General features: G+C 43.7%; 1 protein-coding gene across 4 annotated transcripts in view; it reads right to left on the bottom strand.

Moving 5' to 3' along the window:
- AASDHPPT (aminoadipate-semialdehyde dehydrogenase-phosphopantetheinyl transferase) overlaps positions 1-15,209 on the bottom strand; it is a 65,509-nt gene that overhangs the window by 13,568 nt on the left and 36,732 nt on the right. For all 4 annotated transcript variants that reach the window (XM_030199375.1, XM_030199374.1, XM_030199373.1 and 1 more), the window contains exon 3: positions 4,210-4,331. In XM_030199375.1, coding sequence (XP_030055235.1) covers positions 4,210-4,331 — 122 coding nt within the window. The remainder of the gene's footprint in view (positions 1-4,209; positions 4,332-15,209) is intronic.

The following is a 15,209-nucleotide window of genomic DNA, read 5'->3' as shown; positions in this document are numbered from 1 at the left end:
CTGGAGCCTGAAGCAGATTTCTTTCTGTCAACATGAAAGAAGGCTTGTTTTTGTTTGCCTGATCTGTAGAAGTTGCAAAACCTCAAACGAGAGTGAGAGGATTTAAAAGAATCTTTAGGCTTGTCCTCTGGCAATCTTTGAAACTTGGAGCTCCACTTCTCTAGATATTCTCCAAACAAAAGTCAACCTCTAAAAGGTAGCTTGCTAAATGTGACTTAGAAGTCACATCATCTGATCAGTACCTAAGCCAGAACTTTCTTCTTGCTGACAGTGTCAAGAATTGGCTGGCGTGGCTGTGCACTAGAACTGGCTAGAATGGCTGCGCATTAGAGCTAACTAGTGTGGCTGAGAGCCAGAGCTAGATGGTGTAGCAGAATATGGCTGTTTCTATCATTATTGTGCACTACTGATGGTAGGCTGCAGTGGGACTTGAACCAGCAACCTCTGTGCTCACTCTCAGCTGGTTGCTTTAACCATTAAGCTATTCCTGTACACCAAAGTAGCTCTGTAATATTGCTAGCTGTCCAATACAATGAAAAGGTGCAAAAGTGCTATAGAAGTATGTAGAGACATTACGAAACACAGTTAATGGTGCCGCTGATACAGTGGTGGCTGGAGCTGGTATGCAAGAGTTTTGGCCAGTGTCAGTGTGCAGTATCAGAGAGCAGAGCTGCTATGGCAAACCAACACAGCTAGTAGTGTAGTGTCCCAGCAATGCAATGAACTGCCTGTGAAGGCAAGCAGTATGGGACAGTGAAATAAAATATGCCCTATTTGAAATACAGCTGAGTTCCACAGCTTCTATTATGCACAAACCAGCCTTGAACTTGTGACGTTCAGGTTGAAAGCCAGTCAGCCACCTTCCAGAATAAATTATTCTGCTTCTCAAAGCACTGTAAACACTGCACCTGGAGAAGATCCCAGCATGGCAGTGCTGAGGTTCCCACTCTTCCATGGTTACCATGGAGATCAAGAGAGACATGGGAACAGTGCACTAGCTCAAGATATAAAACTTCTCACAGAAACATGGAGCCAATAGCACCAAGCTTGACCCTATACTAAACTCCTTTGTAAAGATGCTGAAAGGAGAAATATCTGTACTGCCAATATAAATACACAGAGCTCTGGTAACAAAAAGAAAGTTCCACAAATGAAGTGAGGGAAACTTTCAGGGTATTTTTTAAAAGTAAATGCCCTCTGTCAAAAAACTGAGGGGACTCAAAGCTCTCTAAATGAAAGGTATATAAGAATACTAAATAGGCCCTTTCAGAGGACCTAACAAATATGGTGCACTGCCCTGATACTGTTCGCTGGTTCCCAGCCTAGGAACAGTATTTAACCAGCTCCAAAACTATAAATAAAACCTTAACTCACCACAGGCAGCATGGTCTTTTTTTTTTTTTTGACTGCTGCCACCAACAAATCAACTTTAGGCAAATGTAGCTTGGAAATGGGGTAAAGAATGACACAGCCTTCGTCACCCAAAGGGTAGCATCCAGGGTGACATATTGAGCAGTGATGATTTCCTGCATAGCCTCATGCACTGGAAAAGACTTAGTGGTCTTCTAGTGCTCACCACTTTAGGATTAGCAGATGCAGGTGCAGCAGGATCAGAAGAAGAATTATTAAGAACCTGAGCCAAGATGCACTAAAACAATCGTTAATGCCCATTGTTTACCGATTCCTTAGCAAATCAGTAAGCAACGGGAATGCATCAAGGAAAGGGAATGCAAATGAGCTGCTCGTTGTAGCTCACTTGCATTCTCTATTCCATCGCGAAACAGCTGGCCAGTCGGCTGGTTGAGCATACGCAGAGCAGCCAAGCGTTAGGCTGGTTGCTCTGCACATGCCAAATACGCCTCCCTGTAGCGCCCGAAAGGAAGACGCCGCTCACCCCCTCCACGGTCTGCTGCAGGAAGGTTCCGATGCAGCTCAATCCAAGGAGAGTGCAGTTGAAGACGTCCATCCAAAAAGACGTCCTCCCCCCCCCCAATAATAAAAACGTCCTTTTTGGACATTCTTCACTCAGCTGAGAGACCCGGAAGTCTTTGAGCCAATCACAGCGCATTTAGCTCAGCTAAACGCGTTGTGATTGGCTCAGAGACTTCCGGGTCTCTCAGCTGAGTGAAGGACGTCCAATAAGGAAGTTTTTATTAATGCAGGGGAAGGACGTCCAAAAAGGACGTCTTTTTTTTGAAGCGGAGCGTTAATAATAACCTCTAGAGTTTAAGGGTGGGTTTTGTTTTTGAGTGAAGAATGTCCATAAAGGACATCCCTGACGAGCACTAGGGCGTTGTTTCGGGTGAAGGACATCTACAAAGGACGTCCCTGACGAGCACTTGGACGTTCCCCTCCCCCCCATTTTTTTTTTTACATTGAAGTTTTCAATCCCACGCAGTCCAAACGAGAGGTACAGACCTCTCGTTAGATTTTCCAGCGTTAAGGCAATCGGAAAACGGTAGTGCATCTTATTACAATAGGGTTTCTACACAATTTGCTCATCTGCATTCCGTTTTCGTTAGCTGCTACCGTCATCGGAAAATGGCTCGGAGAAGCCTTTAGTGCATGCCAGGGTAATCTACTTGCTCATTAATGGCTCGTTAAGTTTAGTGCATCTGACCACTGGAGAGACTTACTCTTCCTTATAAAACACCCACACTGCAATGAGATCATCAGATTCCTCTGTAAACAACTCCCCCTCCTCCAATTCCTCCTGCATCTGTGCAGAAAGCGACGGCCTTGACCCGACTCCCCCAGATTGAGAGGATGACAGTGGAGCAATAGACCCTTCTTCTGAGCTGGAGTGCAAATGTCTCCTCTTTGAAGCAGGGTCCATCAAGGGAGATTGAGGCAGGAAGCAAGCCAGAAATTTCCAAAGGCTGAGCTAAAAAGGAACTGTCAGTTTCCCTCTCAGACTTCTTCAACATATAGGAATTATGGAGCAGCTGTATGAACTTGGGGGGTGGGAAGGTCAGAAGACCCCTCCCCCGGAGAAACCCCCAGAGCGGTGACATCTGTATAAGGCCCTCCAAAGAAGTGCAGGGTAAGAGCTCTTGTCAGTGCTGTTTACGAAACATGCGGCTGTAAAATGGCTGCCGGATCACTTTCAGCCCCATGACAATGAGTCCACTTCTCTCCTGCGCAGGAAACTAATGAGGCCTCCATGAACAGGGTCCCCTCTGCCAGAGGACAGCATGCACAGCCACCTGGACACTGCGTCTTCGCTACTCTCCACTTCCACAGCGTTTAACAACTTAGGCAAGCATTACAAAGAAAATGAAAGTAAAACCGCAACTGACCCAAAGTTGAAAGAAAATTTTAAGATGCCATCAAACCAGGAGAGCCAGCCATCAGGAGTCCTGCCTGTCGAACTCAGTAATGCTGGAAGCACACTCACACCCACTCCACTACTAAGCCCTTTATACTGGTCCAAACTAGCATTCCTCCTGCAGCCATGGCTGTGGGCTTTAAAGAATTATGCCCCAATTTTTTTTTCCAGTGAGGAAGGAGAATGGAGGAAGGGCTGGAGAGGGGAGAAAGGTGGGGGAGGGACTTGGTACCCCCAGGTGTACCCCCTAAAACTAGCATCACTCAGCCATGCACTCCAAAGCACCACTGAACTGACAGACCCAGAACAGGAGCTACCATCAGATGAGACCAGAAGCTTGTGATATACCGTCCATCTGCCTGCTGGTGATAGTGAATACTGACTGACCAAGGAGCTTTCCGTCGTATAAGACAGTTCGGTACTCTCTATCTCCACCTTCTGGTAGATGGTCACAACCCACAAGTCTCTGGATTCATCTGCTGCTGATGCTAAGGAACTAAAGGATATCTGTCTCCATGATAATCTATTTGACATGTGCACACACAATTAACTTTAAAAATATTGCAGGACTGATAATTCTATAAAACACTCTGGAATCTGTCTAGACAAAAGGTACTATACATAAAAAAGTTATTTATCATCAAGCAGCTAGACATTGCTTTTGAAAAATAAAAATTAAATCACTGGCAGTAAGAAGGTTCCCAATATTGCAGTCTGATTTAAAAGGTGGAACAGAAATTACATAGTATCTCTAATTGATTAGGTTTGAATGTTTATCATTAGTGATTGGTATACAGCATATACTCATATGAGATTTAACTTATTTTTCACGCTGCTAGATCTACTGTAAGAGAAGATTTTTGAAGAGAAAAATGGCTTACCCAATACCTGTAAAACATATCCAACTGAGAACATTCACTGCCTGCACACTTGATTGATTTCCATTCTTTTTCTGTGAACTGTCTCATCATAATGCGAAAGAATTCTTGAATTGAGCCACTACCTGAACATGTGGGAAATAAAATTAAAGAACTTACATACCTTATGTAGAACTTCACATAAAAATATTTCAATAAAATGTCATATTATTGCATTTATGCTGTTGCCCACATGCTCATTAACAAAAGATGAACTTAAAGTGTTTCAATTCATTTTGATTCCATTCTGAAGGATATATTTTTCCAACTACATTATTGCTTTTCAAGAAGTATATACACACAAAAGGGTTGAAATAGCATAAGTATATTACATGTCATCAAGGCTTCAGCTTTAGCTGCTAGGGTTGTACCAAATATTCGTATTTTATTTGATTCACCCCAGAATACTTTATATTTGGCCGAATAGTGATTTTAATTTGAATATGAATCATCTGGGGCTCTACTGTGCTAAATCCTACTGAAATAAATAGAATCTCTGATTTCAGGTTGCTCCTTTTATTATTTATGTTAAAGCTCAATGTTCATTATTCATATTCAGTATTCATATGCGCCTGAATAATATGTTTCATTATTCGTATTCGGCTAAATAGTAAAATATGTTATTTCGTATAGCTCTATTAGCTACTGATCATTTGAACAACTTTCAAAAAACTTTCCTCACCTTAACACAATATGTATAAATAAGGTTCTATAAAGCTGTGAGGAGATGAGAGGCAGAGACTGGGGAGGCAATGAGTACAAGAGGTGGAAATGGGAGACTAGAAAAGTGAAAGTCAGGGAATAGGAGGCTGGGGAAGGAATGATAAAGGGGTTGGAATGGGAGTGTAGCATGATATGAGTTTAATTGTCAGAGTTATTGATTTTGATGGATCAGATACAAATGTAAAATATACACCTGCAAAGACTTATTGGGACAGAATCAGATAAACTGGTCTGGCTTTCACCTTCCCCTTCCCCCTGGAAACTACTGATAACAAAAAACTAGCTGGGTGGACAGCGGTGCAAAGAAAAGCTACGAGAATGGTATGGGATTTGCGTTACAAGACGTATGAGGAAAGACTTGCTGACCTGAACATGAACATGTATACCTTGGAGGAAAGGAGAAACAGGGGTGATATGATACAGATGTTCAAATATTTGAAAGGTATTAATTCGCAAACGAGCCTTTTCCGGAGATGGGAAGGCGGTAGAACTAGAGGACATGAAATGAGATTGAAGGGGGGCAGACTCAAGAAAAATGTCAGGAAGTATTTTTTCATGGAGAGAGTGGTGGATGATTGGAATGCCCTTCCGTGGGAGGTGATGGAGATGAAAACGGTAACGGAATTCAAACATGCGTGGGATAAACATAAAGGAATCCTGTTCAGAAGGAATGGATCCTCAGGAGCTTAGCCGAGATTGGATGGCAGAGCCGGTGGTGGGAGGCGGGGCTTGTGGTTGGGAGGCAGGGATAGTGCTGGGCAGACTTCTATGGTCTGTGCCTTGAAAAAGACAGATACAAATGAAGGTAAGGTATACACAAAAAGTAGCACATATGAGTTATCTTGTTGGGCAGACTGGATGGACGGTGCAGGTCTTTTTCTGCCGTCATCTACTATGTTACTATGTATCTCCAAAGAACAAAAACCTGAAGATGGACAGCAATCACAGAACTGGAGTTAACAAAGACAGTGAAACTCCACCTATTCTTGGACAATGACTCAGACTGAAAAGCCCATCTAGCTATCTAATCTGACAAAAGAAGCCCACTTACTCTCAGACAAAGACTCTCTTAATCCTGTCAGATGCCTTCTGGATGTGTATCTACCAGCAGATGTCCAGATAGAAAGTCTTATGATGTCATTAAAACATGTGATCAGTTACCATGCTCAATCTCAAAACTAGATGAAACCAGTTTTCAGCTATCCCTGAGTTTTCACTGGCTCGAGTACACCCCACCTGACTTCAGCCTATGGTCTAACAAGAGATTATAAAAAGCCTAGAACATTTTCAGTTTGCTCTCTTGCTCTTGGCTCCTCGATTCCTGATCTGCACCTCCATGATACTTGCTAGACTTCACACACATCCCTGATAAGACTTTCTCCAGGCTCCAGCAACAACTCTGCAACAAAAAGGCTTCTTTTCCAGCAAGGATCTCCTTCATCACTCCAACCAGCAGCCTCCATCAATGTGAATTACCATTATCCAACATAATTTATAATTCAGATTTGCTATCTTGAAAGCATATTCCCCTTGTGAAAGATTCCTAAAAACTGTCTCTCTCTTGTAACATTATTACATTACCTGTACTGTAAATAAACATTTGAAAGTTAAATATATGGTCTTTATGTTCTAAGCACATGTCCTTAAACCTTACAGTGCAGGTTAATGTAATTCAACAAATATAGTATTTAATTTCCCCTTTTCTTACATATTCTTATTCTTATCATATTACTTTATATTTAATTGGTGGAGAATAGAATATAGAAGTATAGAATATTATATTATTATTTTACATTTTAGGAGAAGAGAGGAAAGTGTAGGAAGTGGATTTGTGAATAACTTTCAAAAGACATGTTCCCATTACCAAGCCAGTAAACAGACAACACTGGATTAAACAAAAAACAAACAAACAAACAAAAAAAGAAATCAACTAGGCATAAGGCTGTCTGTAAATGTGGAGAAGCCTAATGGTAAGTTACAATGGGCTGAGAGCCTGGGGAGCAGGGTTCAATTCACACTACAGTTCCATGCGACTCTGGATAAGTCACTAGCCCTCCATTGCCCAGGTACAAAACTTAGATTGTGAGCCAACTAGAGACAGAGAAAGCACCTGCACATAATAAAAGTAAACACCAATGCTTGTACCACAGAAAGGCTGTATATAAAATCCATGCCCCTTTACAGTAAAGGGGATGAGTTTGACAAAGATGGCAAATTTTACAGTTCCAGGAAGCCTATGTCTGATAATGGATAAGAAAATCTGAAAACTAACAGATAATTATAATCCCATATTAGCACACTCATGGAAGAAATATCTGAATTAGTAGAGGGGCTCATCAAACCTTTAATTAAAAAAGACAGCTTCATACAAAACAGTGTAGAATAATAACCTCAAACAGTGGTGAGGAAATCAAAACTCAGGTAGTCTGCCCCTGCTGCTGAAAATGGTAGTTTCACCTGCGGACCAAGTTATTTTATTTTTTATTTTATTTGTTACATTTGTATCCCACATTTTCCCACCTATTTGCAGGCTCAATGTGGCTTACATAGTACCGTAAAGGCGTTCGCCAAGTCCGGTAAAGAAACAAATACAGGCGGTAGGACTTGGGGATGAATTTTGACAAAAGGTTGGCGATGAAGGCCTATGGTCTCATGGCGGATTGGAGGGTGTACTTGCAGTTGTGTTGAAACCATAGTTAGACAATGAGGTGTTTTGAAGTATGATGTACTCCTTAGTTACAGTTCATTTGGATTATGGCAACATATTGTATGAGGGCCTCCAGGCCAAAAATAAGCTCCAAATTCTGCAAAACATTGCCCCTTGAGTCAGGGCGGCCTAAGGTAATCTGCTGCCTAAAGTGATAGATAAGATGGTACGTGCATCATCCTCCCCCCTTCCCGTTTCTTCCTCAAAACTACAATCAGGGAGAAAAGGGTTTGGGAATCACAGAAAACAATTAAGCAATTATGTTTATTTCAAAGTCATCAAAATACAAATATATGAGTTATATATTTATATATTATAAGCATAAAAAAAAACAAAGTTAACAGCCTGATGCTGTCTAAACACACACAAAAGAAAAATGCCCAGTCCATTCTACTATGGCTGTGCCTCTGGTGCTAGCGGTTGCCAGGGCCTAGTTGCAAACTTAGAGGCTGGGGTGAGGAGCACAAGCATTCACAGAAAAGTCATTCACATGGGCATTCCCAGTTTAACCAACAAAACTCTGACAAGGGGTAGAATGTTTCCCTTTACAACTCAACATACAAACTCTGGTATCAAAGAGTTATAGCAACACAAACTCCCTCCACTAAAGGATACTGGGGCTCATTTTCAAAACAAACAAACCAAAAACAACATCATAAGGTGGCAGGAAGTTTTTCTCTCAACAACATCCAAACACAGGAATGAGGCCCAGATGCATCAACCATACGTAAAAAAAATCTAAAACGTTAAAGTCCTTAACGAATTTGAAAAAAACCGAAGCATGCACCAAAAAAACAAGTCGCACATGTTCGGTGCGGTATTGAAAAGTACAATGTATCAAAGATTCGTAATCCCCGTCGGTAATCGGCCCCTAAAGCATGCACAGAGCAGCCAAGCGTTATGCTGGCTGCTCTGCGCATGCCACAAACGTCCAAAACAGCAACAACAAAAAACCACAAACACATGGCTTCCCGCTCCCCCCTGCATCAATACAAAAATAAACATACATCAAAAAAGGAACTGGAGGGGGCAAAGGCGCTTGTCAAAAGTGTCCAGTATGGACGGCCTTGCTGCCCCCCTCCCCCGAGGTCGCCGCTGCTCCCCGCTTCCACTCGTATAAAATAAAACATTAAAACAAAACTAAAATATTTAGCAGCCCCGGTCCCCTTCCCTTCCTCTCTCTGTACTCATTCTCCCATAGCTCTGCCTCCCGGCATCCTCTGCCCCCATGCCCCGCCCCCCTGAGGTCGTCGCTGCCACTCCCCCCTCCACCGGACTCCCCCTCCGCCTTACCGGCCCACACAGCGCCTCTCACCTCTGTGTGAAGGCGCTGCACGGGATGGGACAGCTGATCGGCGATCACTGCTGCCTCCTCCGACGTCTCTCTGTTCTTCCTGGGCCCGCCATCCTCTGATGTAAGTTACCTACGTAGATAACTAACGTCAGAGGACGGCGGGCCCAGGAAGAACAGAGCGACGTCGGAGGAGGCAGCAGTGATCGCCAACCAGCTGTTCCATCCCGTGCAGCGCCTTCACACAGAGGTGAGAGGTGCTGCGCGGGCCGGTAAGGCAGAGGGGGGGTCCAGTGGAGGAGGGGGCGGGGCATGGGGGCAGAGGATGCCAGGAGGCGGAGCTATGGGAGGAGTACAGAGAGAGACAGGAAGGGAGGGGGACCGGGGCTGCTAAACTTTTTAGTTTTGTTTTAATTTTTTATTTTATACGAGCGGAAGCGGGGAGCAGCGGCGACCTCGGGGGGGGGGGGGGGGGGGGGCAAGGCCGTCCTTACAGGATGCTTCTGACGAGCGCCTTTGCCCCCTCCCGATCCTTTTTCAATTTTGTGTTCATTTTTTATTTTATGCAGAGGAAAGCAGGAAGCCAAGTGTTTTTTTAATCTCACTTTTGTTTTTAAACATGCCAGCTTGGATTTTCATGGTGCAGGGGGAAGTGGGGAGATGACAGCTCAGGCCTTAACGACAGGTCTGAGCTGACGTTAAATTTCTCACGGAAAATGATTTGTTGCAAGCGTCGGTATGGTTAGTGCATTCCGAATTGTCCACATTTCAATGGTAGTTTCTCGTTTGCATTCCGTTTTCGTTAGCTGCTAGCATCATCGGAAAATGGCCTTTAATGCATGCTACGGTTGAAAATTTCTTCGTTAAAGGGTATTTAAAGGATCCTTAAAGGGTCGTTAAGGTTTAGTGCATCTGGGCCTGAGTGTCAGTTACAGAGATGGTCTAACTGAACTGGGAACAGCATTGAAAGCCACTGGGAACTATAGACAACATGGAAGGGAATATGACCGAAGCAAAATCAAATAGGCAGCCCTGGAGCCGAAAAAATAAAGAAAACATCAAAGTGGGCCAAAACACACTAGGGAAAAATACTAGGACGGACACTTGAAAAAAAAAAAAAGAAAAGGATAAAAAATATTGAACAGAACACAAAAAAAAACCATGAGGGATGGCATCAAAAAGGCAAGCCCAAACACACTGAAGAGATCACATTTAAAAAACCCCAAAAAACAACACATCCTCTCCTAAACGTAGATGAGAAGAGACTACTGGTCTCGCACTCGCAAGTTGGGTGGCAAGGAATCTGCGCATCCATGGTAAGAGAGCTGCCTCAAGCTCTTAAAGAAATAGTATGCTGGGGCACTTTTCCCCACCAGGCTCCGACATGTGAGAATTATATGGCCTGCTTGTCCTCGGAGAAATCAAATCCAATCCCCCCTTCTCTAAAGGACTGAAAATGTCCCTGCTCACCCTGCACCCCCTAGGTTCAACATCTCTTCATTTCTCTTCCTTCCATCCATCTCCTCTTTTTCCCAAGTTCATAATCTTTCTCTCTCTTCCGTTCTTCCCTCCTATTGTCCAGCATCTCTCCCTCCCTCCCCTCCACTCCCATATGCAACACAAACTTGGTGGTGAGCAGAATCAAGCTGTTCTCGTGTTTGCTGGAGCTCATCGCCTCGGCCATAGCTTCCATTAGATGGCCCCTCCAGTTCTGCTCACAGGTCTGCAACTCGCTTCCCTCCCCCCCCACCCGGGATTTGGCATGTGTCCCCTTCTCAATCCCCCCCCCCCCCCCCACCAGTATATATCTTAAAGGTGGTCTTCTAGTCCCTGGCAGCGCTGCACATATACTGCCTGTGGTCTGCTCCGAAGTTTTCCCTCTGACCCTTCCTGCCCATACAGAAACAGGAAGTGATGTTAGAGGAGGCAGGCAGGCCAGAGAGAAAGCTTGGAGCAGACAGCGTATGTCCAATGCTGCTGTTGCTCCCGCTGCCGGGGTCCAACCGAAGACCACATTTAAGGTAGATGGTGTGGGGGGGGGGGGGGGAGATGCTGGATTAAGCCGAGTATAGGTGTTGGGAGTGGAAGAGAACAGAAGAGATGTTTTGAGGAGACAGGAGATGCTACGATAAGAAATAAAAAACTACAATATAATATAAAAAACTAATCATAATAAGAAAAAAGAATTCCTTAATCACAGAGTTAACCACGATTAACTTGCTGCCCTAGTTTTTACTCCATGACAAATTTGATCCTGTTCCATTAACTTTTCAGATTTATTTTACCCACAGACAAAAAGACATTTTCTTATGAATAATTCTTTATAACCTCCACTAGACTGAAAAGAATAAATGGGAAAGAATACAAAGCGTGGCTCATGAAATTATTTCTACCCCCCTCCACATGTGTGTATCTGTCTTGTCTTTGAGTGGTAACTGGAGAGGAGAGGCAGTGTATATGTTGGGGGTGGGAGGTGATTGGCGATAATGAAGGCTGTTGAATGTAAGGGGGTGTGGGGGGGGGGGGGGGGGGGGTGAGCAGAAGAATAAAGAATGGGAAGAAGTAAACTGAAAATATCAAATTCCCTAAATGCAATGTTTCACTGCACCTAAGTTTCAATGCTGCAGAAGCCAAACTATTTCTCCCCTAAAAATGCACTGAGCCATTTTTGGGGGCACTTATTTCTCTAGAACCTCAAGTCAAATCTGGCCCCATTTTTGAACTTGTGCCTTTTCACCGCTTTTTCATCCATGCCAAATTTGACCCCATTCTATTAAATTTTCGGAGAGCCATTTTTTCCCTCCAAAAGACATGAGCTTCCTTTGGGATGGAAAAAATTATAACGATAAAATATGTGTGTGTATGGGGGGGGGGGGGGGGGGGAGGGGGACAGCCTGCAATTGGCTTGTCAATAGTGACGATCCCCAAGCCGGGGCTTCCACATCCCAGGTCAGGTGTGGAAGTTGTGGTCATTCCCCGACACCCAGTGATTCAATTCAAGGCCCATGATTTCAGGGTTAAAGTATGAGCTCTAGTGCATGCACAGTAGCTAGAGTGTTTCTTTACTGACTAGACTTTTGGAGGGGGGAGGGGAAATATTTAAGAGAAAAATCCCTAAATAGTTGCAAAACATTTTGATGTTTCAATTCAGCTGGAAAATCCAAAAACAAACAGGAGGAAATTCCTGCACCAAATATATATTATGAAGTCAATACTCCAATGAAAAACCCTTAAAATTTCATTAACAGAATAAGTGGGTTGGCAAAGAATGAGTTCTACAGCATTCAAAGAGTTTCTAATTACTGTACTTTTGCCCACATCAAATCAAAGGTCATAAGGATAGCAGACAGAGAGAAAAGCAACATACCAACCACAGCATCATGACTGGGTCACAATTCAAATGTTACAAATTCAGAACCAGGCTGCCACAACAGAAGGCCTGGTATCATTTCCCACCAACACAAAGATGATCACACGACAAGTTAGCCCTTAGAAGTGCTGCTGTGGAACCTGCAGGCTGGTGTTAAAGCACAGTACCAGCAAGGATATGTGCTAAAAACACAGAGCTCAGTAAAATATACAGCATACATTCAAGAGTAAGGGGTTAATGCAAAGATTCTCATTTTTTCACATCATCTTAATAGCACTGCATGAAGGACAAGGAGAAGAACAAAAGAGTTGCAAATCAGCTTCCAAGTCACCAGAGCAGAACCAAGAATTCATCAGCATCTTACATTTATAGACTCAATCTCTGCTGCAATTTGTCTCCTCCCATCCCCTAATCTATATCTGGCTATTGCTTTTTGGGCTTATTAACAAAGCTTTAAATAGGGGCATGGCTGGGCATGCTGAACAGGTAGAGTTAAGAGAAAACACTACAGAATCAGCTCTAATTTCCCAAATACTTCAAGCACATTTCATAATGTGCTTACTGAATTCTAGTACAAAAGATCACCTGGATTCTTTTGGGAGCCAGTTGTTTAGCTTGAGAATTTAGGAAGGAAGTTATCAAGGTGCGGAAAAAGGTGAGCTTTTACTGCACCTTGATTTTTACCATGTATTCAGCAACCTGCAGTATCTCAGTATTACAGGTTGCTTATTGCTGCAACAAAAAAAATAATACTGCTTTTGAGCCACCCTGCAAGCAGCGTTACCTTAGTAGCAGCCCAGGAGCATCAGTCTGCCAAGCCACAGCCTGATTCTCCCTGCCGTGACTTTCAGGCCATGCCCCCGAACCAAAGCCCGCCTCATCTGAGCATCCCTGGTCCAAAGCCCTCCAACTTCACAAAATCCGCCCTGATCCAGGCACCCTCCACCCCCCCACTCAACCCACCAACCTCCAGTGGATCTGTCAGTACCTAGGATCACTGGCTGTCTAGGGGTTCCCCGGGCAGGAGTGAGCTCTAGTTGATCCCACCCTTCTTGCATCATCCAACAAAATAGGAAATATGATCCCTAGAAGTAATTGCACCATTTTGCCTAGCAGCGCCAGAAGGGCAGGAGTGACTGCGGGGTCGCTCCTGACTGGGGAACTCCTAGACCACCAGAGATCCTAGGTACTGGCACAGAGGTGAGGGATGAGGGCTTTGGGCTGGAAGACCAGGAAGGGGTTGACTGGGGGAGGGGTGACCAGACCAAGGGGGAATCTTGTGAGTAGGGAGAATGGCCTGGAAGTCATTTCAGGGAGCATTAGGCCAACATGGGCACTATCCCCCAGATTCTATAGAGGTCGCCCAAATTTGATCATGGAGCCCAGATGTATACATATACTAATTTGTCAACTGCATACCAATAACCAATTATTGCTGTTAATTGTAGTTAATTGGCACTCATTTGGATTTACGTGCACATCTACCTATATGCATTGCATGCCCAAGGTTTCTCGCACGCAACCCAAAAGGGGGTCCCAGCCATGGACATTCCAAATATTTAGGTGCAGTGTTACAGAATACCAGGAATATGCACCAACTTGTGTGCCAGGATTTACACCAAGTTTCAGCTGGTGTCCAAACTGCTATTCTATAAAATGCAATCAGCTTGGAGTGCCCTTTATAGAATAGCACTTAGCATGGCTTTTTCCCAGCACCAATTACTAAATCTGGCCCAAACTGCCTTTTTAAATAGGCACCCAGAATCATCCCCAATAGTGTACAAATACCAATACGCACACAGTTATACCTGCTCCAAATTTGGTGCAAATGTTTACATGTACATGCATACTTTATAAAATATAAATCAAGTGGGTAACGTGTAATCTTCAACGAACCCTAAATGTCCATATCTAATTTATGAACTCAGTAGTATAACACTGTATTATTCAAGTTTAACACAGTAATTTACATACTTATATCTTCATCGGTCCAAAGCCTACCTCCTTCCTAAACCTTTTATTTTATTTTGCTTAAATAAAAAAGTAAAAAGTGCCCCTGAGCCGACTATGATTTGAAATTCAACTTGAAAAGATGAGTATTAAGTAGCTGATTAATTTAGAAATTTTAAGTTTTTAAAATAAAATAAAAGGTTTAGGAAGGAGGTAGGCTTTGGACCGATGAAGATGTAAGCATGTAAATCACTATGTAAAAATTGAACAACACAGCGTTATACTACTGAGGTTCATAAACTAGTACATCTATAATTGAGTACTTAGACACGTTACCCACTTGATTTATGTTGCATAAGTCCAGGGTTACTTATGCAGTTGCCATAATTATACAGTAGCCAGACACCCAATTTTGGGTGGGCCTGGACCCCAGATGGGTGGGCAGAAGAACCCCGCCTCATCCCACAGATGATGTGGTCTCTCCTCTCACCTGCATGCCATATGGTCTCAAATATCCTCCCTTTCCCGCATACCTTTTAAATAGCAGAGTTTCACTGGAAACGGGCAGCAACTAATACACACTGCTGATGTTGGCTCCATACCCTTCCCTCTGATGCAACTTCTGTTTCCACCTAGGCAAGAATACATCAGAGCGAAGGCTGTGGGGCCGGTGCGAGCAGTATGCATCAGTCACTGCTCACTGCAGGTGAAGATCTGTTATTTACAAGGTATGCAGGAGGGATAGTTGTTGGGAGTTTTCGGCTGGTGGGGCTTGGGGATCCCTGCCAGCCACATTATAGCTATGCCGGTACTGGGTGGGCCTGGGCCCACCCAAGCCCACCCTTGGCTACGCCACTGGTACATCACAAATCCACCTCCACTCAACTCACTATGTCCCAGGAATGCCTGCCTACACACAGATC

The sequence above is a fragment of the Microcaecilia unicolor genome, chromosome 4 (assembly GCF_901765095.1).
Source record: "Microcaecilia unicolor chromosome 4, aMicUni1.1, whole genome shotgun sequence".
Lineage (NCBI taxonomy): Eukaryota > Metazoa > Chordata > Amphibia > Gymnophiona > Siphonopidae > Microcaecilia > Microcaecilia unicolor.
Note: the sequence above shows the minus strand (reverse complement) of the source record. Positions and strands in the feature narration are given on the sequence as shown.